The 26151-nt window shown below is 42.4% G+C and overlaps 1 protein-coding gene, 10 non-coding genes and 1 pseudogene across 13 annotated transcripts; 1 reads left to right on the top strand and 11 right to left on the bottom strand.

Moving 5' to 3' along the window:
* Positions 1-950: 950 nt before the first annotated feature.
* sh2d3cb (SH2 domain containing 3Cb) lies at positions 951-25421 on the top strand. Of its 2 annotated transcripts, none has more exons than XM_086030758.1 (12): positions 951-1167; positions 4520-5096; positions 6090-6120; positions 6776-6886; positions 8151-8503; positions 9118-9182; positions 14977-15341; positions 15720-15835; positions 17270-17441; positions 23510-23621; positions 24290-24511; positions 24968-25421. In XM_086030758.1, exons 1-12 carry the CDS (start codon positions 1149-1151, stop codon positions 25183-25185), a joined length of 2361 nt encoding a protein of 786 aa, XP_085886884.1. In that variant the 5' UTR covers positions 951-1148; the 3' UTR covers positions 25186-25421. The 2 variants fall into 2 exon arrangements, with proteins under 2 accessions (XP_085886884.1, XP_085886885.1); XM_086030759.1 differs by having other exon boundaries at positions 24918-25421.
* LOC147147586 (UDP-glucuronosyltransferase 2B31 pseudogene) lies at positions 9709-14076 on the bottom strand (annotated as a pseudogene). The gene is made up of 2 exons (XR_015086819.1): positions 14034-14076; positions 9709-11943 (listed from the first exon to the last, which is right to left on the bottom strand). The product of XR_015086819.1 is annotated as a UDP-glucuronosyltransferase 2B31 pseudogene (transcript).
* On the bottom strand, positions 18543-18614 carry trnae-cuc (transfer RNA glutamic acid (anticodon CUC)). Its single transcript has one exon. It is a non-coding gene; the product is annotated as a tRNA-Glu (tRNA).
* trnae-cuc (transfer RNA glutamic acid (anticodon CUC)) lies at positions 18811-18882 on the bottom strand. Its single transcript has one exon. It is a non-coding gene; the product is annotated as a tRNA-Glu (tRNA).
* Positions 19097-19168, bottom strand: trnae-cuc (transfer RNA glutamic acid (anticodon CUC)). The gene has a single exon. It is a non-coding gene; the product is annotated as a tRNA-Glu (tRNA).
* trnae-cuc (transfer RNA glutamic acid (anticodon CUC)) lies at positions 19679-19750 on the bottom strand. The gene has a single exon. It is a non-coding gene; the product is annotated as a tRNA-Glu (tRNA).
* Positions 19963-20034, bottom strand: trnae-cuc (transfer RNA glutamic acid (anticodon CUC)). Its single transcript has one exon. It is a non-coding gene; the product is annotated as a tRNA-Glu (tRNA).
* Positions 20543-20614, bottom strand: trnae-cuc (transfer RNA glutamic acid (anticodon CUC)). The gene has a single exon. It is a non-coding gene; the product is annotated as a tRNA-Glu (tRNA).
* trnav-cac (transfer RNA valine (anticodon CAC)) lies at positions 20826-20897 on the bottom strand. The gene has a single exon. It is a non-coding gene; the product is annotated as a tRNA-Val (tRNA).
* trnae-cuc (transfer RNA glutamic acid (anticodon CUC)) lies at positions 21408-21479 on the bottom strand. The gene has a single exon. It is a non-coding gene; the product is annotated as a tRNA-Glu (tRNA).
* Positions 21694-21765, bottom strand: trnae-cuc (transfer RNA glutamic acid (anticodon CUC)). The gene has a single exon. It is a non-coding gene; the product is annotated as a tRNA-Glu (tRNA).
* On the bottom strand, positions 22276-22347 carry trnae-cuc (transfer RNA glutamic acid (anticodon CUC)). The gene has a single exon. It is a non-coding gene; the product is annotated as a tRNA-Glu (tRNA).
* Positions 25422-26151: the final 730 nt, after the last annotated feature.

The following is a 26151-nucleotide window of genomic DNA, read 5'->3' as shown; positions in this document are numbered from 1 at the left end:
TGAGTGCGGATGTTTGTCTCTGTGTGCCCTGCGATTGGCTGGCAACCAGTTCAGGGTGTCCCCCGCCTACTGCCCAAAGACAGCTGCGATAGGCTCCAGCACGCCCCGCGACCCTTGTGAGGAGAAGCGGTACAGATAATGGATGGATGGATGGATGTTAACACAAAAGCTTCTGACTTCTGCTTGACAGCAAAATAAATAAATAAATACATAAAAATATTAGAAGAGCTCAACTTTATTTGGGGTAATCCAAAGGCACGTCAAATGATAGCAAGTGTGTGCTGACTCACATTTAAAACGAGTTTGAATGAGACTGCTCAATTCTGAACACGCTTGTGCAACCGCATTGCCTCAGTTGTTTATATTTACTTCCCCTGTCAAACAGATTGTTGTACAGGTGGTGGAAAAAGTTTTGCAATTATCTTGTTCTACTTATTTGAAATCACAAAAACATGGAATTTGAACAGGGGTGTGTAAACTTTTTTTACATGCGTAACAACATAATAGTACATACAAAGCGATATAATTCACTTTACATAGAACTGCTTACATGACTTCACATTACTGTATAAAACTACATACATGACTACATGTATACATTTAACCAGTACATGATACAGTATTTAACTTTATGCATAACTACATATCCAACTATATATAATTATGGTATATAAGGACATACAGTAATGTGTAACTTTTACTATATGCAACTATATAGACACAATAACTTAAAACTGCACAACTACATAAATGGCTACATGTATGTATTGCTATGTACTATAGTATACAGTACATACGGTAGAACTGCATAATTATGTGACTGACTACATTCATATCAGTTCATTTTCTTCTAGATGTTGACAGGACAGGAAGTGTTGTAAGACTGACAACTCCCCCCACGTGTGTGTGAGCGCGTGTGCGTGTGGGTGTGTGGGTGTGTGTGTGTGCGTGTGTGTGTGTGTGTGTCTGTGTGTGCCACGAAAGTGAAGCGCTAGTAACGCCCGTCACCTGATTGCACCAACAAATCAAACTTAAGGGCGTGCGTGTGTGCCAGGAAACAGACTCATCCTGCTTGTGTGTGTGTGTGTGTGTGTGTGTCTAAGTGTGTCAGTGGATGAAGAAACAGTGTAGTGTGAACACAAGCCGACATGAAGAGACACAAACATTGTAAGTTCACCTAAAATTCACTTTTATAATCATTTGGGTTATATTTAAATGATTCTTTTACGTGCTCATATATACTGTGTGAGTGTGTGTTGAGGCAAACACACGACTTGACTTGCCTCTTTGTCGACACGTAAAAAAAGAGACATGTTGTGTTAAACGATGTCACACACTAGTAGAAGTGTGTGTGCTAGTGTATAAGCATTTGTGGGTCATTGTGGAAGTTGCACAGTGGCGTTTTTGTGTAGCATGAATGGACAGTCAGTCAGTGCGCGTCTCCTTGTCTTCTTCTGCTGGGTTTTTACCCACCAAGCATCACTGAAATCATTCATTTCCATCTCGAAAAGCACCATGGCTTAAATTAAATAATTCATATGATTATGAATCTGATTCTTCATATTGTTGTCCAAAGGACGTTTTAAAGTCAGCTCTATTCTCAAAACGGCAGGATTTGATTATTGCTTTTTTAAGAATGATTGTCAATAATAAGACAAATAGGAATTCAACAGAGAAAAAAAACATGACAAGGTAACTTAAATTTATACCAATTATGGAGGTGTTTCCAAAATATATTTATGCAATTGATGACCTTCAAAACGCACATACTCACGTAACCGTTTGTTTTATAGTACTGTATGTTCCGGACTGTAAGTCAGGTTTTTTTTTTCATAGTTTGGCCGGGGGTGCGACTTATACTCTGGAGCGACTTATGTGTGAAATTATTAACACATTATTACCGGTACAGTACTTACGAAATCAACTGGTTCTGTAAGAAATTTCTTAACTGGGAAATTTTGTACGTAGAGACGTGTTTTCCATGTAAATGCCCTAATCCGTTCCTAGCAACCCAAAATTCAGACATAAAATGTTTTACAAAGCATAAAAATGCATCAAAACATGTAACAAATACATGTTACAATTAGATTATTGCATAATAAATGAGAGTTGTGCATAATGTAAAAAACAAAGAATAGAGTAAAGATTTAATCATATTTTTTCTACTTGACTTGCACTCACAATTTTGTTTGGAAACACAACATTAGCTAGCGTTTGTTTTTTAACAAAAACGACCAGACTCTACCTTTAATTAACAAACTCAATGTTCACAATGTTATTGGTACACGTTTAATGGGGTTAGCGTTAGGCATTTGTGGAATATGAGTACATACGAAGCAAAATCCACCAGTTTTTAGCCATTTCAGGGCGGCGGCCATTATGCCACTTGCTGTCGACTGTAAATGACATCACAGTTGCCCAGGGCTCAGATAACGACCAATCACAGCACATCTGTTTTCTGAAGCGAGCCATTATTGGCTGTTAAAATGGCCGCCCCTGAGAATGATTCAAAACTGGTGGATTTTGCTGCTTAACTCATATTCCACAACTGCAATATTAATAATAACGCTGTGTTTAGACTAGTTAAGTCACATAGAACATATTATTGGAAATAATTTTTCGGGGGGTTGACTTCCCCTTTAACATAATGTTTTCTCACTCGTCCACACGTAGTACGTGAAAGGTCAAACTTTCTTCCCCAATACCTGTACTGCACATGTTTCAGGACAGCATTCCCACCTTGTCGACCTCAGTCGACTTCATGAGGGGCAGAGACTTTAACACCACACTGTCCTGTAATGAAGCCGGCTTCTTTGCCCGTTTAGTCATGATGCTTTCTTTATGACCAAGGGACATTTCATGGTCCTTAATTGTTTCAATTTTTAACTTCTTATCCCAACCGCAAAAGACGCTTTGAATCAAAATTGGTTTTCTTAGACATCTCCTCTTACTTTGTCTCATCGGCTTTATCGTTTATCTGCCAAAAGCATGTCAGCGGTTAGTTGACTTCAAGCTATAAATGTCAATGCAAAGTAGTAAAGTCAACTAGTCGGCGGGCCAACCCCTAGTTTACATACATACAGTAAATCCATCCATCCATATATACATATAATTTGATGCATATGGTATTCTGGTAAGCTGCTAAACAGTGCTCAACTGCTCTTTATTGTTTGTGCAACACTATGACAATAAAGTCTATTCTCGTGTTTCCTCTCCTTAAAGTCGATAAATCTACATTTAAGTTAGGCTCAAAATATCCCTGCGTTTTTTCCCAGCGTGATTGGTCCCCAGGGGGGGTCGTAAGTCGGTCAGCAGTTTGGGAACAGAATCCATGAGAGTTTCCGTAAAGAGAATGAGGAGAAAGACACCATTCCTGGGATGACTCCCACACACACAAGTTGTGTGTTCCCTCTTTCGTGTGTTTGTGTACACAACTACTACCTTACGCAATAGAAATCAATCGAACAAGAAATATTCACATGCTGTGAAAAACATCCTGCTAATAACGCGATGGCTCCTCTTGCTAGTTATTCATGATAGCCGCCAGGTTGCACATGACTAGTATTAATCCAGTCAAAAAAGGTCCATGAAACCAAATCTGTCGAGGTGTGAATTCTATATACATGTCATATGTCTAATGTGATTGTCCCCATAGCCAGTTTTTCATCATATCTGTCCCCGTGCGCAATAGAAATAATTCAACAGACTAACTATGTAACTACTTTTTTACTATCAAAAAAGGTCCACAGCACACTCAGTAACACACAAGCCCATTAGCCTGAAACTTGATTGTTATTCATCAGAACTGCTGACTTGCACGTTAGAAAGCAACAAAATGAAGAGAAACAATCCAGTAAATAATTTTGTCCATGCCCTGCGATTGGCTGGCAACCAATTCAGGGTGTCCCCCGCCTACTGCCCGAAGACAGCTGGGATAGGCTCCAGCACGCCCCGCGACCCTTGTGAGGATAAGCGGTATCGATAATGGATGGATGGATGGATAATTTTGTCCACAGACGTGTTCAATGTCATATGACCAATTTGATCGCTCCTCTTGCTAGGTATTCATGATAACCGGTGTTCTGCCAAAATGTCCTACCTGTGCAAAACTGATTTGACAGCCTAACCATGACCCCAACACTACCCAAACCAAACTAACCAAAACTCGTTTGAAGACACATTTTTATTCTTTGGCTTTCGACCCAATATGAGACTGACACTTTTCTGCTGTTTTCTGGTGTCTACTAAACTACTCTATATGTCACTGTCTTTGTTGTTGCTGCAGCTGTTGTGAAATGCGTTACGTATATAAATAATGCTGTATTGTATTGTATGGTATTATATTGTATTGTATTGTTGGTAGGATTCGACAGGTGGGAAGAAATTTCAAAACACCTGCCTATGTAGCACAATACTGTAATTAACGTAATGACTACCAATAGCAATACAGTCATCCAGTAAAAACAATAGTAATCACCTATGGTGAGTCTGCTAACAAACTTATCTTCCCACATGGCAGCTTCCGGCTGGTTCGGGAGTCTGGCCAACCTCTCCTCCCGCCGTCGTCTGTCCTCCCGACGCAAGGCCCCCGCCCCGCCGCAGGACGGGAGCAGCACCTGGCCCGCTGACGACAAGTTTGAGGCCGGCCCCCAGTCTCGGGGCTACGCCCGCTCCACTGCCATGTACTCCCACGTGGGAACGGTGCCTCGCAGAGACAGGCAGTTGAGCAGGATGAACACGGAGGAGGAGGGAGAGGGCGAGGACGAAGCGAGGACCGCGGCGGCGGCGGCGGACCATGTGCGGGACTCCCCCCTGCTCAGCGCTCTGTCCAGCCTCAGCCTCAACACCCCGGAGCAGCCCAGCTGTGCTTCGCCTCCGTCGGGCATGAACCAAGGTGCCCCGGTAGTGCAGGACATGTCCAAAGGTGCTCTGGTTGAACGGGATGTGTCCAAAAGTAAAACTAATTCGGCTCCACTGGACGTTTACAAAAGTACTCCGGCTCCACAGGACGTGTATGTGCACATGGACGCTTTAAGCGACGCAGTATTCCGGCACGAAACCATAAAGAACTCACAGGAAGTGGAACACTCGCACAGGTGAACATTTATTACTATTATAAGTATTTTTCCCCATAAAGATAAACGTTGATAGCTCTTCTGATGCATACACGCAGCAAAACAACATGTCTAGAGTTCTACACTTGATTCTGCTAAGAACTACCTGACTAGGTCACTAAATAACACAGTAAGACACTCACTAAATAATGTATACTGTACTCACTAACTCATTTTTTTTGTCTGAAACGTTAACGTTTGTAAATAAGTCAGTAACTAACTGAGAACTAACTTGCTGACAAAGTAAATAAATAGATAACTCATTAATTAATCAAATTAATGAATAAGGTGTCTAACTAACTAACTGTTGCAATCACTCACTCACCAAAGAACTCAGATCCTAATTAATTAACTCATTAACTAACTCACCCATTAATTAACAAACTCGCCTATTAACTATCACTCACTCACTCACTCACTCACTCACTCACTCACTCACTCACTCACTCACTCACTCACTCACTCACTCACTCACTCACTCACTCATTCACTCACTTAAATGCCTAAAAATCTTACTAGCTAACAAATTCACTAACATTCTCTCACTCACAAACTAAAAACCTTAATAACTAACTAATTAATCCACTCATTCGCTTTTAATGATTACAAATGGATTAAATACAAATAAATGAATCAATCAATAACAAAGCCAAACACTAAATGATACTTCTTTCTCATGGTCTTGACATCTGTTGTTGCTACCATGGGAGCACAGCTGTGTGTTTGCGTGCATGTGTCGGTGTGTGCGTGCGTATGTCATAAGAATCAGGAAGTGAAGTAAAATGGATGCTACTTGGGGGACTTCCTGTGTTAGATGTTCCCTCAAGGAAGTTGTTAAATCACTAATGAATATGCGTGGCACAAACATTGCAGTTTTTACATACAGTGCATGTTGTCCTTTCTTTTTTTTTTTTTTACATACTTTGTACATGCCAGTGACATAGTAACATGTTTTTATTTTAATTTTTTTTTTAGTCCAACGGACGGCGGTGGAGAGTACGTAAAGGTGAGATTCAACTTGCTTCTTCTTGGCTCGGCCGGTGGTAGCAGTGACACACACACATGCGCTCACGCACACAGACGACAAACACAGTCACACGCACACACACACACACATGCTCAACCCCACACATGACAAACACAGTGACATACACACACAAAGACTTACACACATACACAAACACACGCACAGAAACACACTCACACATGCACACAACAGATAGGAAAACACACACAAACACAAAGACAGAGATACTACAACACAGAAAACGCACACAAATACAAAAAAAAAAGATACACACAAACACGGGCACACACAGACACAACCTGGTTATCGTTCAGAGTGGGACAAACCATTACGTCAAAGCACAGAGAGATTTTGGGCGTGAGAACAACCCTATACGGAATGCGTGTGTGTGTGTGTAAGTGTGTGCATGCGTCTGCATGTGAGTGTGTAAAGACACAAAAGCCTCCCTGAGTGATGTCCCCCTTCCTCAATCACGTTGCCGCGGAGACCAGGCCAAGACTCCAATGTGGAGACTCTGCCCATTGTGGCCCCCATTGGCATCGGTAGCCCCACCCTGAGTGCGGATGCCAACGTCGGGTCCGCAAGCTTCTCCTGCTTCTGTCTCGCTCACTCACAGTCTGTGATGTCCCCCAAGTTCTCCAAGGACAAGACGTTCTGGCTGGAGAGGCAGCTGCAGGGGGAACTGAAGCTGAGCGCAGCCAACCTGAGGAGCCACGCCTGGTACCACGGACCCATCACCCGACAGGTACCGCGCACACGCAGTCTCCGCTTGGCTGCAGCACTCTGCTTTTAGGCTACCGGTAGTCTCCTCTCTCTACCCTCGTTGAGAAATAAATACAGGAGACATTAGTTTGTTACCTCAGACTGTGGATGTGTCTTAGCTCTGGCGCTGGTGCTCCACAGTCTCCACTTTGATGCAGTGCTCCATTTTTAGGCCGCCCTTTGTCTCCTCTCGGTTAAATTGGTCTTCTTATCTTGGTCAAGATGTATATACAAAAGACACTTGTTTTTATAGCTTAGCTTGTTGTTGTGTCTTGGCTGTAGTAGTCTAGGTTGTAGTATAATACTGCACAGTCTCCACTTTGCTGCTTTGCTCAATTTTTTATGCTGTCCTTAGTTTCCCCTTGAACAAATTGGTCTTCTTACCCTGCTCAGGGAGTAAATACAGGTGACATTTTCTTGGTAGCTTTGCCTATTGTTGTGTCTTATCTCTGGAGGCTGCTACTTCACAACCTCCACTTTGCTTTTAGCATTACATTTTCAGGTTCCCCTTAGTCTCATTTAGAATAAAATAAAATTAGTTTCTCATGGTCGAGAAGTAAATACAGGAGCCCGTTGCTGTACCTGAGGGCTGGATGCATGTAGTATTATTCTGCAGAATCCGCTTTGCTGCAGCGCTCTGTTTTCAGGCTGCCTTTAGTCTCCTCCCAAATTGTTTGTTAGCTTAGCCTGTTGTTGTGTTTTAGCCCGGGAAACCGCTGCTCCACAATCTCTAAAAACAGTTGGGTTAAAAATAACACCATTTTGTGTCAAAAATGGACCGATCCACTAATTGGGTCAATTTGACCCACATTCTTTTCAATTTTATGGGTTGTTTTGTACAAAATTAGCATTTTTTGGGGTTGTTTTTGCAGAAAATAACCCAGGAAGTTGGGTCAAATTGACCCAAGTAGTGGATCGGTCGGTCCATTTTTGAGCCAAAATGGCGTTATTTTTAACCCAAGTGTTTTTAGAGTGTACATCAATACCTTGGCCAAGAAATAGCTACAGACAACAGTTACTTACATTGGCTCTTTACTCTTAGTCTCCTCTGAAGTTAAATCTGTCTCCTTACCAGCAACCACATGGAGATCCATTGTTGTACATTAGCTTAGGCCTTTCGACTGTCACTTCGTCTCAACTTTATTGCACTTTGCCCTCAGTGTCCTCCCGGATAAAAGTTGGTTCCTTACTGTGTAAAAAGTACAATAACCACATTTCAAGAAGTAAACACAGACTGGTCTCCTCAGGTGTCCGAGAGCCTGGTGCTGAACCAGGGAGAGTTCCTCATCCGGGACTCCGAGACCAGCATCGGCGATTTTGTCATGACAGCCCGCTGGGACCAGAAGACCAATCACTTCCCCGTCCGGACCACGGCAGTGCGCTGCGGGGTCCATTACAGCCTAGACCAGGAGGTGTTTGACTCGCTGCCCGCCCTGGTGCGCTTTTATGTGAGCAGCAGGGCACCGCTGACCCGCCGGAGCGCCGCCAAGATCCAGCGGCCGGTCAACAGGACGTTGCCTATAAGCTACCTGGAGACTGAGATTGGTCCGCCGCCATGTCAGCCGCCCCTGAGCCAGGCAGAGGAGGTCTGCCCCAACAGGTTTGTAATTTGGTCATTTGCAGGGATCATTCACCCTTAAAACTTTTTTTTTTTTAATTAAGCTCCAGAAGCCAGTTTGACTTAGAAAAATGACATTTGGTATATGTCTATCATGAATTGACCCACAAAATAGTGTCAAGAAACCACGCTTGAAAAAGACACCAAAAGTCGGCCATTTTTGGCTCAAAAGAAAAGTTTTGTTGTCAAATAGGCCTTGACTCAACCACAAGAAGTGTTTGAAATTTCAGCTCCGGCAGCCAGTTTCACTAAGCAACCTGAAATTTGGTAGGAATGACTATTATGAATAGACCCAAAAAATAGTCTCAAGCATGAACAGACACAGGAAGACGGCCATTTTGGCTTGAAGTGGACATTTTAGGTTCAATTAAAATTGCACCCTGATAGCTAGTTTCCCTTCGCAACATGCGATTTGGCGATGTGTAGACCCGCAACAAAGAATCCATTCCGTAACACGGACAGGACATGGGATATTTTGGTTTGAAGTGTCCAGTTTAGACTCACTTTGGTCATTTCCAGGGATTGGAGAATTGTATACATATAACTTGCATGCATTAATCCTAATTATTGATAACACATTTTCTCTCTGCACGCAGCCCCTCGTCTTTGCATCGAGGGGACCACCAACAACCTGCGCTCTCTTCCTCCACTGATGACATCAGTAAGTTTGACAGCATTCTATCATATTCGACTCATCTGTCAATCAATCCACAAAGAAATTCCCAAAAATTATGTTCTCGTTAAATTAACCCTCCTGTTATTTGTTTCTTTGGTGTACCAAAAAATGCTCGTAGTCAATGACCCACTGCATGTTTAAATCACGTTGACATTATAAAACAAATTGTAAAATAATTACAATACATCAGTAATACAGATAGAAAAAAAAAGAATAAAAAATAGGATCATAGAATGATTTTTGTTTAATAAAAATGTTATATTTAAAAACAAAAAAAAGACTTAATTTTTAAACTTTGGCACAAGCCAATGTTTTGGTCATTTTGACTTTCTAAAACAAATTCATACCTACTTGTGAATTTTTTTTTTTTTTTTAACTTTGAAACGGTTCCATGTGAACATAAACATTTTGAAATTATTTGAATTATATAAAATATAAAGACCGCGACCCTTGTGAGGATAAGCGGTATGGATAATGAATGAATGAATGAAAATATAAAGAAAGAAAGGCAGGCCATCAAATAATTTTTATTGTAATTGTGCTTGACTTTTTTTTTTTTTAAATATATTATCTTACAAACAAACTGAAATGGAGCAATATGACCCGCTCCATGATTTAGTATTTTTTTACATAAAACATATATTCCAAATCCATCCATTTTCCACACCTGTTCAGGATCACAGGGTGACGGAGCCTATTTCAGCTGACTTCAGGCAAAAGGTGGTCTACACCCTGAACTGGTCGCCAGTCAGTCGCAGGGCAGATATAAAGACGCGCAACCATTCACACTCATATTCACACTGTCACTGAGTGGCAACTGAACCTACACTGGCTGTACGCAACTCAGACAAGTGTACCACTACAACATCAGAGACTCTATTGAAAAAACGAATACAATTTGAAAAACAAATATCAATGGAGCACTTAAAAAAGTGATTTGATGATTATCTGGATTTTCAAACTTTGAAATCCATTAATTTGTCATTGTTGGAGGGTTACCCATTTTATAAATGACAAGTTTTTCGCGAGGAAAGCAGCAATACAAACAACTCCAAAAACAAATCCAAACTCATGAAAAAGTTATTTACAAATGTATATGAACAGTGAATTTTACTGAAAGAGGAGAAATTAAAGTAGAGTGGGGGCATCATTCTTTTTTCGACTTACTTCCGTAAAACAAACATCGCCACAGGAATTTTAGCACCATCACGCAGATGGCGGCGACGGTTAAGGCCACGGCCAACAGGAAGGCCGCTACATCCAGGCAGTGGTACTGTACAGTGGACATCTTGTACGAATCGGTCCTCAGGTGTGACGCCCCCTTGTGCCTCATGACAAACTCGATCCAGAAGACAGCGCGGCTCAGAGCGGGGATGGGCTGGTCGCGGTGCAGCGCCGACAGGTGCCGCATCTTGTCGGCGTAGGACGACTGGTGCAGAACTGCCTGCAGGGCCTCCAGGAAGTTCTCCTGGTTCACCGTGGCGATGTCCAGCACCTTGGCTACCCCCCTGGCTTCCATCCGGAAGAAGTTGTCGTGCTGGTCGAACATGAGCGGGAGGCCCACTAGGGGCACACCGTGGTAAATAGCCTCCTGGATGCCGTTGGTGCCTCCATGTGCGACAAAAACCCGTGTTTTAGCGTGGCCCAGGAGGTCATTCTGTGGAAGCCAGTCCAGGATAAGCGTGTTGTTTCCCAGGGTGGATGGACGCTTACCCTGGTGCCTCCAGATCACCTTCTGGGGGAGCCGGGCAAAGGCAGCGGCGATTCCATCGGTGATATCTTCTGGGAGGTCTGCCACGAGGGTTCCTAGAGTCATCACTACCACCCCGTGCTCCCCGGAGCTCTGTACAAAGTCCTCCAGCTCGGCGGGGAGCCGCTGCGCCGGCTTGCACTGGAAACCAGACATGTAGACCACGTTGGGCATGGTGGGACGCGGGAACTCAAAGGTGAAGTCGTTCCTCATAAGCCAGATGTCAGCCGACTGGAAGAGCTCCATGTAGTGCACATTTGGGCCAAAGTACCGGTGGACAAATGGTTTGTAGGTGGCGTCGGACACATACCAAATCTGCCAGCGCGTGAACAAGTAGTACATGACATTCTTGAGACGATCCAAGAACGTCATCTTATCTGTCAGCTTGACTCCCGGGATGGGGATGTAAGACAAGGGCGAAGGTGCAATGGACAGATGCGCCTCACCCTGGACGGTCCAGCGGACGTTCAACACCAATGGGAGACCCAGACGTCGAGCCAGGAGGACGCCGCCACCCATTGCTGGGTCAGCGAGAACCACCTCGTAGTTGGCTTCCTGCAGGTTCCGCATCATCACCTGGTCCTCGAACACGTTGGCCAACATGTCCACTATTTGCTGGTTCAGGTTGTAGAACTGGTTGACCAGCTCGTACTCGAGCGCCAGCCGCTTCCACAGGGAAGCGCCGTCCCGCCGCAAGTGGAGCATCCGGCTGACAAAGGAGCCGAAGCTGACCTTATCAAAGCCGCCTGAGAAGTGCAGAGTGATGGTCTTGTAGAGGTGCGACTCGGGTTTGATGTACCAGCTGTCGCGGGGTCGCATCACGGTGATGTCATGGCCCCGGGCGTGGAGCTCCTCGATCAGGACCTTCATGTTGATCCAGTGACTGCCATCTACGGGGAAGACCAGGATCTTGCCGCCCGTCGCGCCACCGCCAAAAGCACAGAGCAGCGCTGCCAGAGTCAGCAGCGTCGGCTGGGACATGTCTGAGGCGTGACTCTGTGGAGAGGATGTCCAGATGAAATATTATTCAATTAGTAAGTTAACGCTGCTCCTAAAAAATGGAGACTGACTCCAAGCACCATGCCAAGTCAGTCTGCACAGTTTGGTTTGGCATGTTCAATCACAATGTGATTTAATTTGCCATGGTTCGATATACCGGTAGTTTCGCTACCATACAGTAAGATACAATTTTGTTGGGTAAATGATTGGGTACAGTTCGATAAAATTCTGTATGACACAGTTCAGCGTCATTTGATATAATTTGGTGTGATTGTGTACAGTTCAGTTCAGTTTGATTCAATACGCTTACGCGTCATTTGGTACCATTTGGTGTTCTTTGGTACGGTTTGATTTGGTATGATTAGTAAAATCCACTTTGGTTTGATGCAGAACAGTTTGCTCTGATCCTGTAAGATACGGTTCGGTATGATTGGTGTCGTTCGGTTTGATTCGGTGCGGTTTGTTATGAGCGCTATGTTTTTGTGCAGTCATTTACGATTTGTTAAGTTTCATTATGGTTTGATTCAGCGGTACGTGTCATTCTCTATGGTTTATAAGGTTTGGTAAGGTTAAGTACGCTTCTGTTCACTACAGTTCCATATGATTCGGTGCGGTTTCATTCATTGCAGTACAATTTGTTACTTTATAGTGGAGTGTGTTTTGATACGGCACAGTTTGGTATTTACAGTATAGTTCGGTACAGTTCTGTATATAGTAGAACCATTCCGTATGGTTCATTCACTTCACATTGGTGCTCTTCAGTACAGTTTGGTACGATGTGCATTTTTCATCATAATTTTAAAAGGCATTGTATAGTTTGATGCTTTGCTGCTCGTATGATGTCACACTAAACCCTCCCATGTACATACCGTCGTGAAGGAACCAAATGTCACTAGCCATGTTCGCACAAAGACAAACACACACACACATGCTGCCATAATTCCTCGTACTCTACTTGCATAAGACACTTCCTGATTGCGCAATGACAACACTGGGCAGGAATTGCGGGGCACGAGATCCCACAAGGCTTGTCCAAGTTGTTTTCCTTTTCATGCTCCTCTCACGTTACTCCACAGCTCCAAGCCGAACCCTTTACTCTTTATCGAGGCCCCAAGCAGAAGCCTTTGCTTGGTGCAAAGGTCAGGGGGCCATCCGGGTGATTGATGTTGCAAACGCTAATTAGAAGCAGTCACATGTTCACGTCAAGCGACGAAGGAGTCGGACTCTAAATGTAATGTATGACACTTAACATCTGTTATAGATATCTTTTTATAAATAAACATAAACAGAATATAAATAATACAACACATATGTTGTATGTAAAGTATGTAAAACCAGTCATGTACATTCATGTAATAATTAATGTATACATACATATGTATAAATGATAATATACAATTATGATAAATAAATAAAAATGATTAAAATATGAATAATAACATGAACACATTAGTTATGAATGCAAAACAAAATAAAATAGAACTATTTTTTAAATTAATGACAAATTATTACAATAAATAGAATATAAAATATATATAAAACACTCTACTATACATATAAATAAATATATGAATAATAACATGACATTATTTTGAATAAACACTAAAATAAAGAAACATATAATACAAGGAGAAATAATCAATGCAGAAAATCAATGGATGATTAATAAGAAGAATAAGAATAGAGATAAAGTAAGATCAAAAAGGTGAAGAAGACGGAGAAGAATAAGATTTTGTATTTAAAGAAAAAACACTTCATTCTTAAAAGAAAACTAAGTAGAAGAAGAATGCCAAATAAGAAAAATTTGAAAATCGAAATGAAGGTTTTACAAGGGGAACAGTTTGATCCGAGAAAACATGTCTCTTCATCCCCCCCAAAAATGTTTTTCTAAGTTGAAGAGGAACAGCCTGCTTGTAATCACTGACTGTAACTACCACATGCCCTACAGGACGACTTTAAATACTTTTTTCCTGACAAACAAACGACACCAAAAAGCTTTCAAGCGGAGAAACAGGGGAAACATCTGGCAGCCATAGCGTTCCTTCCACATTAAACTGCCGTGCAGCGAAAAAAACGATTTGACTTACCGAGAGTGAGTGAGCCTGCGTGTGTGTGCAGGAAGACCTTCGTGGATGGAATGGACACTGCCAACGGGAAGTGGATTCCACTTCACTTTCTCTAACGGCCACATGACGTGGATTACATAAGTGCCCATTCTAGATAAGAGCATATTTACCTGGCATGTGCTTGGTCCAAATGCACGTTTTTTTACCAGAGGAGACGTCAAAGGTTAAATTTACTTTTTCCAATCAAAGAAATGTTAATGTTAGCATAGCAAGTGAACCCTTGAATCCTATCATTCTAGAAGAGCCAGATAACTTTCTAGAATCAAATCAGCACTTGAACAGAAATTGCATCGTAAAAATGACTCAAAACTGTAGATACATCTCATATATTGGTTCTAAATTCAATTGTATCGGAACTGTGATGAATATTGTATTGTTCTAGATGGGCAAAACATCGTTCTTCATTTTTTAAAATCTAATTTCATTGCCAACTGAAAAGAAAATAAGGGTAACATTAAACCTAATGACCCTTAAGCGTTATCAGAGGGTGTGTGTGTGGGTGTGTGTCTGTTTGTGTGGCGTAAGTTGAAGGTCTCTCCCGTGTGTCGTCAACCTGAGCTTACACTGCAAGCCATTAAAAGCACACAACCTGAACAAAGCTTTCATGCTGGCCATCAAAGAAGTTGGTGGGCTCCATGCAACACACGTGTGAAGCAATTGCCGCTTATTCAACTGAACATTATTTCAGTGATTCATTGGCACGTTCCTATAATTAAGGCTTAGATGGCCAGTATGAAAGAAGCCACTGTTTCTGGCAACTGCTACACACCTTTGTTGCTTTGAGACCACCGATTTCAGGACTTGTGGAGTCCAATGGTCCTCCAACTTCTTAGATGACCAACGTGAAAGAGGCTCCTGTTTCTGGCAACTGCTTCACAACTGTGTTGCGTTCTTCCTTCTGCAGCTCTTCAGTCCAACAGTGCCGCCCCATCACCATCCCCCTCCAAAAGTTTGGATCCTGCCCTTCCTGAACTTGACCCGGACATCCAGCCTCCAGACTCGGACGGAAGCTGCTACACGGAGCTCTACCCGAGCCCCCAAAGCTTTGTGGACAGACTCCGTGACGAGGAAGGTCAGAGGGCGGTGGACGTTTACCTCTCTCCCGTGGTGGAGACGGCTTCATCCTTCGCTCCCACCAGCTACCGCTCGCCACTGATGCCTGGGGAGAACAAGCCCCTGGAGGTGGGCATCCTGCAGCGAGTGAAGGAACTCCTGGCTGGGGTGGACCCCCAGACGGCTGCTCGACACATCACCAAGTGGGACTGTACGGTACAGACGCCCCTACATCCCGCTGAACACTAGGCTGATAGATTGGAAGGTAGCTAGCTAGCCAGATAGCTAACTAGAGAGCTAGGTAACTAGAAAGAAAAACAAAGATATTTAGTCGGGAGTAAAACATATTTAAATCTCATTAGAACAAGAGAAAAACTAAATATTTAGATGTTGCCTATTTGTGTATTGTCACTGTTTTGTGAAAAACACTTTATTACACAACTCTTTACTTTTATGTGAATGGGGTTTCTATGTTACAGACATTCTGTTAAACATGAAAATAAAAAATAAAAATTACAGACATGCGTGTTTTCACAGAACAGCGACTATATGGTCATTGATACGACATGACTTTCCAGTTTTTGTCTCTGATAGGTCGCTCGCATCCTGGAGGTGCGTCCGGAGGTGCAAAGGATGATGGGAGTCAGCTCAGGGGTAGAGCTGCTCACACTGCCGCACGGACAGCAGCTCCGATTAGACCTGCTGGAAAGGTGAGTCGAGTCCGGACACATCCAGCATCATCCATGATAAGATTTTGAAATAGCTCCCAGAGAAAAGTTTTAAAAATTCAGCCCACGAAGCCACTTTTACTCACTTTTACTCAACATAAAACTTGTTCGGTATGTTGATTATGAATCTACCTATAAAAAACGCTAAGCCAATCCCTAAAAGACACAGAAAATCAGCCATTTTGTCTCAAAGCAGGCTGTACCACAAGAGTATCAAGCCCGTGAAGGCAATTTCAATTTGGTAGCCATGTCCATCGTGACTTGACTAAAAAAAATAAATAAATAAATAAAAATCCATGCATGAAAAGACACAGGAAGTCGGCCGTTTTGTTTTGAAGCAGCCGTTTTAGAGTCTTTTTGGACAGTTTTCCAGAGATCCTTCATAGATCAACTATTCAAAGACATTTTTTGCAATGTCCATGTCCATCACTAGAAGACACACAAAAAACGTTTCAGGAAGCAGACCTAAAAAAGTCTGCCATTTATGGTCAAACCCCTAATTTCAAGATGATTTTGGTCCTTCAAAAATGTACTCCTTGAGACAAGCTGTCTGACTACTGCCAATGTTGAAGCACATATACGAGACAGATACTGTCACAGAATTGTGAGAAATTTGAGTTGTCATAATTGCAGGGACATTTGTCGACTTGCTATCAAACTCCATTAGACTTTGTTTTTTAAATATTCATACCCCCAAAACCAGTTTTATTTAGTAACAGAAAATTTGGTCAATTTCTATCATGAGTAGACTCACAGGAAGTCTCAAGAAGCCAAACAGATAAATGCGACAACATTTTCAGCTAATAAATCAGATGACCAAACCGAATCATCAAACCAAAATGAACGACTTCCTGTGTTTTTGTGCATGGTTTCTTAAGACTTTTTTTGTGGTTCAACGCATGATCTCTTCGAAATTTCATGATGCCAAATGAAACTACCTTTGGGGGTTGAATTTTCAAATATCTTGCAAACAGCAACTTGACGTGACCTGTACAAAGGACAATGAATCGACAAGGACTGAAACAAAACAGGGAACTAAATACAAACAAACTGACGAGACGAGGCACACCTCGACAAGACACAAAGGGTTGGATGGAGCTGAGTGGGTAAATGAGCAGAGGTGGAAACAACGTAATGAGGCAGACAAACAAAGGAACACAAGAGATCATGAAACCAAATTCTAATTCAAAAGCTAAAATCAACCAAGAAAGAACATGACAAGTCCCTCTTGGAAGGCGGAAATGGCCACTTCAAAACAAAATGCCTGACTTCCTGTGTCATTTCCTGCGTGGCTTCTTGAGACAGTCATGCTTTGAGTCTGAATTTTTAAAATAAATTCCAAGGGACAAGGATCCCTGAAAATGACCAAGCCATATCAAACGTAATGTTTGTTGCTGTTAAATATGTGTGACACAGGCTGCATACTATGGCCACCATGTTGGCGGTGAATGTGTTGGGATGCACCGGCACCACTGAGGAGAGAGCCTGTGTCCTGCACGGAATGATCGTCATGGCCGCCGAGCTCAAGAGCAACATGGGCAACATGTTTGGATTCTCTGCCATTATGAAAGCACTGGAGCTGCCGCAGGTGAACTGCACTTAGCAAAGCCTCTTTCACATTGTCAAGATGAAGCACTTTTGTGATTTAACAAGTTATAGTGCATTACACAGAATAGCAAATTTGGTGTCACCTCTGTGTGAAGTGGGGTGCTGACAAAAAGATCACTCTCTGAAGGGGTTTCCCTAATTGGGAATAGAACCCAAGCCATGGCCACGAGAGCGCCAAATCTTAACCACAAGATCATCAGAGACAGTTGAAAAGTGTGTCGTTTGTGTATTGTGCGAGAAATAGTTACCGTACTAGTAGTTCAACGGGTAGAACTGATCCGCGAGCTTGACTGATGATTTTGCTTTATTGATCGTGGTTCAAGTACTTGGTCTGATGCGGCAAATTTTTCCCAAACAATGATGGGGGGGGGTGTTCTGATTGAATAATTTGACACTCATTCACACGTGCTGTGTAAAAATTCGGAATCGAACTCGGGCTGCGGCAGTGAGAACGCCGAATCTTAACCACTAGACCACCAGGGACTGTCATTTTGTTTTATAGTGTATCATTTCAGAAATAGTTATCATATCATTAAGTCAACGGTAGAAATGATTCCTTAACTTAACTGACTATTCTGCTTATAAACCTCCTTCCTAATTGGCGGTGAGAGTGCCGAATCCTAACCACTAGACAACCAGGGACAGTCCTGTTCTTCGGTAGTGTATCATTTCAGAAATAATTATACCAGTAATTCAATGGTAGAAAAGATTATTTAACTTAACTCAATATTCTGCAGTCACTGATAGCGTAGTGGTACACACGCCTGAGTTGTGTGCGGCCAGCGTGGGATCGATTCCTGCTCAGTGACGGTGTGTGTGTGTGCCCTGTGACTGGCTGGCGACCAGGGGTGTAGTCTGCCTTTGCCCGTTGACGGCTGGGATAGGCTCCAGCACCTCCCCGTGACCCTGTATAGGATAAGCAGTTTGGAAGATGACACATGACTCTTCTGCTTTTCAACCTTATTCTTGATTGTGGTTCAAGTGTTTGGTCTGATGTGGCTAATTCTTCCCAACCTATGATGCGGTGGTTTCTGATTGAATAATTTGACACTCATTCACGAGTGCTGTGTAAAAGTGATCTTTCCCTGACCGGGAATCGAACCCGGGCTGCGGCGGTGAGAGCGCTGAATCCTAACCACTAGACCACCAGGGACAGTGTTGTTCTTTGGTAGTGCTTGTTTCAGAAATAGTTATCATACCAGTCATTGGCAAGCTTAACTGACGATTCTGCTTTTCATCCTTGTTCAAGTGTTTGGTCTGATGTGGCAAATTCTTCCCAACCTATGATGCGGTGGTTTCTGATTGAATAATTTTGATACTCATTCACACATGCTGTGTAAAAATGATCATTCCCTGACCGGGAATCGAACCCGGGCCGCGGCGGTGAGAGCGCCGAATCCTAACCACTAGACAACCAGGGACAGTCCTGTTCTTCTTTAGTGTATCATTTCAGAAATAGTTATCATACAAGTCATTGGCATAAAAAGCTTAACTGACGATTCTGCTTTTCATCCTTGTTCTTGATTGCGGTTCAAGTGTTTGGTCCGATGTGGCAAATTCTTCCAAACCAATGACGCGGGGGTTTCTGATTGAATAATTTGACACTCATTCACGAGTGCTGTGTAAAAATGATCATTCCCTGACCGGGAATCGAACCTGGGCCGCGGCGATGAGAGCACCGAATCCTAACCACTAGACAACCAGGGACAGTCCTGTTCTTGAATAGTGTATCCTTTCAGAAATAATTATCATACCAGTAATTCAATGGTAGACATAATTCAACTTAACTGACTATTCTGCTTATGAACCTCGTTCTTGATTGTGGTTAAAGTCTTTGGTCTGATGTGGAAAATTCTTCCCAACTTATGATGCGGGGGTTTCTGATTAAATAATTTGGCACTCATTCTTGAGTGCTGTGTAAAATTTGTCATTGCCTGACCAGGAATCAAACTCAGACCGCGGCAGTGAGAGCACCCAATCAATACCACTAGACCACCAGGGACAGTCTTGTCCTTGAGTAGTGTATCCTTTCAGAAATAGTTATCATAGCAGTAATTGGCAGAAATAGCTTAACTAACGATTCTGCTTTTGAACCTTGTTCTTGATTGTGGTTCAAGTGTTTGGTCTGATGTGGCAAATTCTTCCCAACCTATGATGCGGTGGTTTCTGATTGAATAATTTTGATACTCATTCACACATGCTGTGTAAAAATGATCATTCCCTGGCCGGGAATCGAACCCGGGCCGCGGCGGTGAGAGCGCCGAATCCTAACCACTAGACAACCAGGGACAGTCCTGCTCTCCTTTAGTGTATCATTTCAGAAATAGTTATCATACCAGTCATTGGCAAAAAGCTTAACTGACGATTCTGCTTTTCATCCTTGTTCTTGATTGTGGTTCAAGTGTTTGGTCCGATGTGGCAAATTCTTCCAAACCAATGATGCGGGGGTTTCTGATTGAATAATTTGACACTCATTCACGAGTGCTGTGTAAAAATTATCGTTCCCTGACCGGGAATCGAACCCGGGCCGCGGCGGTGAGAGCACCGAATCCTAACCACTAGACAACCAGGGACAGTCCTGTTCTTGAGTAGTGTATCCTTTCAGAAATAATTATCATACCAGTAATTCAATGGTAGACAATTCAACTTAACTGACTATTCTGCTTATGAACCTCGTTCTTGATTGTGGTTAAAGTCTTTGGTCTGATGTGGAAAATTCTTCCCAACTTATGATGCGGGGGTTTCTGATTAAATAATTTGGCACTCATTCTTGAGTGCTGTGTAAAATTTGTCATTGCCTGACCAGGAATCAAACTCAGGCCGCGGCGGTGAGAGCACCTAATCAATACCACTAGACCACCAGGGACAGTCTTGTTCTTCAGTAGTGTATCCTTTCAGAAATAGTTATCATACCAGTAATTGGCAGAAATGGCTTAACCAACGATTCTGCTTTTGAACCTTGTTCTTGATTGTGGTTCAAGTGTTTGGTCTGATGTGGCAAATTCTTCCCAACCTATGATGCGGTGGTTTCTGATTGAATAATTTTGATACTCATTCACACATGCTGTGTAAAAATGATCATTCCCTGACCGGGAATCGAACCCGGGCCGCGGCGGTGAGAGCGCCGAATCCTAACCACTAGACAACCAGGGACAGTCCTGTTCTTCTTTAGTGTATCATTTCAGAAATAGTTATCATACCAGTCATTGGCATAAGCTTAACTGACGATTCTGCTTTTCATCCTTGTTCTTGATTGTGGTTCAAGTGTTTGGTCCGATGTGGCAAATTCTTCCAAACCAATGATGCGGGGGTTTCTGATTGAATAATTTGACACTCATTCACGAGTGCTGTGTAAAAATTATCATTCCCTGACCGGGAATCGAACCCGGGCCGCGGCGGTGTGAGCACCGAACCCTAACCACTAGACAACCAGGGACAGTCCTGTTCTTGAGTAGTGTATCCTTTCAGAAATAATTATCATACCAGTAATTCAATGGTAGACATAATTCAACTTAACTGACTATTCTGCTTATGAACCTCGTTCTTGATTGTGGTTAAAGTCTTTGGTCTGATGTGGAAAATTCTTCCCAATTTATGATGCGGGGGTTTCTGATTAAATAATTTGGCACTCATTCTTGAGTGCTGTGTAAAATTTCTCATTGCCTGACCAGGAATCAAACTCAGGCCGCGGCGGTGAGAGCACCTAAGCAATACCACTAGACCACCAGGGACAGTCTTGTTCTTCAGTAGTGTATCCTTTCAGAAATAGTTATCATACCAGTAATTGGCAGAAACGGCTTAACCAACGATTCTGCTTTTGAACCTTGTTCTTGATTGTGGTTCATGTGTTTGGTCTGATGTGGCAAATTCTTCCCAACCTATGATGCGGTGGTTTCTGATTGAATAATTTTGATACTCATTCACACATGCTGTGTAAAAATGATCATTCCCTGACCGGGAATCGAACCCGGGCCGCGGCGGTGAGAGCACCGAATCCTAACCACTAGACAACCAGGGACAGTCCTGTTCTTCTTTAGTGTATCATTTCAGAAATAGTTATCATACCAGTCATTGGCATAAAAAGCTTAACTGACGATTCTGCTTTTCATCCTTGTTCTTGATTGCGGTTCAAGTGTTTGGTCCGATGTGGCAAATTCTTCCAAACCAATGACGCGGGGGTTTCTGATTGAATAATTTGACACTCATTCACGAGTGCTGTGTAAAAATGATCATTCCCTGACCGGGAATCGAACCCGGGCCGCGGCGGTGAGAGCACCGAATCCTAACCACTAGACAACCAGGGACAGTCCTGTTCTTGAGTAGTGTATCCTTTCAGAAATAATTATCATACCAGTAATTCAATGGTAGACATAATTCAACTTAACTGACTATTCTGCTTATGAACCTCGTTCTTGATTGTGGTTAAAGTCTTTGGTCTGATGTGGAAAATTCTTCCCAACTTATGATGCGGGGGTTTCTGATTAAATAATTTGGCACTCATTCTTGAGTGCTGTGTAAAATTTGTCATTGCCTGACCAGGAATCAAACTCAGGCCGCGGCGGTGAGAGCACCTAATCAATACCACTAGACCACCAGGGACAGTCTTGTTCTTCAGTAGTGTATCCTTTCAGAAATAGTTATCATACCAGTAATTGGCAGAAATGGCTTAACCAACGATTCTGCTTTTGAACCTTGTTCTTGATTGTGGTTCAAGTGTTTGGTCTGATGTGGCAAATTCTTCCCAACCTATGATGCGGTGGTTTCTGATTGAATAATTTTGATACTCATTCACACATGCTGTGTAAAAATGATCATTCCCTGACCGGGAATCGAACCCGGGCCGCAGCGGTGAGAGCGCTGAATCCTAACCACTAGACAACCAGGGACAGTCCTGTTCTTCTTTAGTGTCTCATTTCAGAAATAGTTATCATACCAGTCATTGGCATAAAAAGCTTAACTGACGATTCTGCTTTTCATCCTTGTTCTTGATTGCGGTTCAAGTGTTTGGTCCGATGTGGCAAATTCTTCCAAACCAATGACGCGGGGGTTTCTGATTGAATAATTTGACACTCATTCACGAGTGCTGTGTAAAAATGATCATTCCCTGACCGGGAATCGAACCCAGGCCGCGGCGGTGAGAGCACCGAATCCTAACCACTAGACAACTAGGGACAGTCCTGTTCTTGAGTAGTGTATAATTTCTGAAATAATTATCATACCAGTAATTCAATGGTAGACATAATTCAACTTAACTGACTATTCTGCTTATGAACCTTGTTCTTGATTGTGGTTCAAGTGTTTGGTCTGACGTGGCAAATTCTTCCCAACCTATGATGCGGTGGTTTCTGATTGAATAATTTGACACTCATTCACACGTGCTGCGTAAAAATTATTTTTCCCTGACCAGTAATCGAGCCAGGGCCGCAGCGCTGAGAGCACTGAATCCTAACCACTAGACAACCACAGACAGTCCTGTTCTTTTGCAGTGTATCATTTCAGAAATAGTTATCATACCAGTAAGTCAACGGCAGAAATGATTCCTGAGCTTCACTGACAATCCTGCTTCTCAACCTCGTTCTTGATCATGGTTCAAGTTCTTGGTCTGATCTGGCAAATTCTTCCCAACCTATGGATGCAGGGGTTTCTCATTGAATAATTTGACACTCGTTCACGAGTGCTATGTCAAAGTTGTCCTTTCCTGACCGGGAATCAAACCCGGGCCACGGCGGTGAGAGTGTCGAATCCTAACCACTAGACAACCAGGGACAGTCATGTCTATTGGTAGTGTATCTTTGGAGAAATAGTTATCATACCAGTAATTTAACGGTAGAAATGATTCATTAGCTTAACTGACGATCTGCTTCCGAACCTCATTATTGATTGTGGTTCAAGTGTATGGCCTGATTTAGCAAATTCTTCCCAAACTATGATACAGGGGTTACTGGTCGAATAATTTGACACTCATTCACAAGTGCTGTGGAAAAATTACTGTTCATTTATTTTACTAATTACGAATTTTAGTCAATACATTTTCTATTTGTCAACCAGGTGACTCGTCTTGAGCAGACATGGACAGCACTACGGCAGCGGCACACCGAGAGCGCCGTTCTGTTCGAGAAAACCCTCAGGCCCTACCTGAAGAACCTGAACGAGGGCCGAGGTACACCAAAGATGCCATGTGCTCAGGTCGCCTTGCTTAACGTATTTTCCGGACTTTAAGTCGCTCCGGAGTACAAGTCGCACCAGCCATAAAATGCATAATAAAGGGAAAAATATATATATAAGTCGCACTGGACTATAAGTCACATTTTGGGAGGAAATTGTGCGCTTAGTATACATCATTTCCACCGAGCTACGATGGTAACATTTAGCTAACATTCACACATGTATTATACAAGAAAGTTATTGTAAGATAACTTTAAACTCATCAAAACGGTTGTAGATCGATTAAATGAATCTTTTATTTATCCCCGACCATGTAGAATGTTTCCAAGTCTCCAAAAATATTTATGTATTCGGTCGTAATTATGTCTTCATCTCCTCTGTGCTCGGCTTCTTACGTGTGTGGCTGCATGATGCAATACCCCAGCCAGAGGCAGGCAATGTACAGACAAATTACAACTTTTGTAAAATTCAGCACAGCACGGGGTTGACAGGTATGGTTCAGCCACAAAAAAATGCAATTTTTCTATTAAAAATGTGTTTGTTTTTTTCACCAAAAGGTGAAAATGTGTGTTCAGTTTTCCCTATAGAACAGTATTTGTAAAAAACCAAAATGTAGATGAAACCCGTCATGCGTGTGTGTTGTGTTGTCATGCATGTGTGCAGAAAGCTACACTGCATCCGGAACCACCTTCCCACACGTCCTGCCACTGCTGTGCCTTCTGGAGAAGAGCATGGCCGTGGACGAGGGTCCCCAGGGGGCGGAGGCGTGGGAGACGGCCGAGGCCGGCGTGGACGTTGACGTGCTCATGTTCCACCTGACGGCAGCCAGGGATGTTGCCCAGCTCGGCGCTATATACGCCGCCAACGCCTGTAGCAAACTACAAGGTAGGAGAAGACTACAATAAATGCTCTCTATATATATCCATCCATCCATTATTGATACCGCTTATCCTCACAAGTGCTGGAGCCTATCCCAGCTGTCTTTGGGCAGTAGGCGGGGGACACCCTGAATTGGTTGCCAGCCAATCGCAATTATCATGAATTCATTTTTTGTTGTAATTTTAATGCAGTACAATAAAAACACCACAGCAAGTCCATTGCAGCAAGTTGGTTTGGTGATGGTTGGGTCAATTGTCCTGTGTGAAGGTGTGAAACTTCCCAAAATTAACATCAGAAGAGGGATTTGAAACCATACCTATAACTTGAACATGGCACCTTAGACCACTTGACCTGACCTAAGATGACAACTGCCAGACTACTATAAACAGTTGTCTGTATGCTACTTTTATAGACTTCCAGGAGCAGGCAGACATCTCTGAGGTCTTCTGCACTGACTTCCAGATTCGACTATTGTGGGGGAGCAGGGGAGCGGCGGAGAGCCAGGTGCGCCGCTACGCCAAATTCAACCAAGTCCTGACAGCCTTATCCATCAGGCTGGAGCCCCCGCTGCGCTGACGCGGCAAAACGAGAGCCCTCAATGCTTAAAGATAAGGCCAGGAGAGCAGAACCTACCTACATTATCAAGAGTCTTGCAGAATTTGTTGCAATTATTTTCCTGAAATTGGTTAATTTAAATGTATTAAATACTTTTTTATGTCTTATCCATTCAGCACTGTTGTAAATATATTATGGATTGTCTTTATTCATCTAGTATGGCAATGTTTTCCTATTAATGTGAATTAAATGTATCTTTGTATTATGAGTGAGACTGTAAGAACTAAAAAGTCTACTAGCACATTCAATACATATGTATTGTATGTACAGATGGAAAGTATTAAACCCGGATTATGTTTTAGGTGTTGTGTGTTGTGTTCACTTGATTTATTTATCTATGTTTGTTCATCATTTCATTCAAAATTGACTTGTGATTTAGGATAATTCATTTACACAAAAGGGAAAATTCTATCCAAACCTGACATGAATTCATCTTAAATATGGCTTTAGAGAATCTGAATTTTAAAAACAATATTTTTTAAACATAACAAATGTTTTGATTCGTTTTGTAGTTGTTATATTTGGTTAGATTAAAGACCAACACCAATTTATTTAAATGCATTTTAACAATTAGAAAATGAATACAAATAAATAAATAAAATGATTTGGATAAACGTTTTGAAAAGAAATAATTCAAATGTAATTTCAAACATGAAATAGTAAATCAATATTTTTTAAACTACGTTTAAATAGGCTTTTTCTAAATAATACAAAAGAAAATTTAAAATATTTTTTAATAATTAAAAATAATACAATAACCGTATTCCCTATGAACAGTGTGGCCTAAAAAATATATGCATGAACAAAGATTCTTTTTTTTTAAACCCTTACCTAACCCTAACCCTTTCCTCTACTAAACTCACGTGCTAATCAGCCATTTCTGTTAAATGTCATTGAGTGGACGTACTTTGAAAATAGTTGCATTTTTTGTAACAATTTTTGTACATGTTTGTTCTTTTCTTTTTGATACAAGAAGGGGACGTCGCAATTACGTCACAAATCAGAGCACGCAGCTTTGCGTGCTGCCACGT

The sequence above is a fragment of the Filicampus tigris genome, chromosome 5, assembly GCF_054856515.1.
Source record: "Filicampus tigris isolate MCC_2025a chromosome 5, RoL_Ftig_1.0, whole genome shotgun sequence".
In the NCBI taxonomy this organism is placed as follows: domain Eukaryota; kingdom Metazoa; phylum Chordata; class Actinopteri; order Syngnathiformes; family Syngnathidae; genus Filicampus; species Filicampus tigris.
The sequence above is the reverse complement of the archived record's forward strand: the minus strand, read 5'-3'. Positions and strand labels throughout refer to the sequence as shown.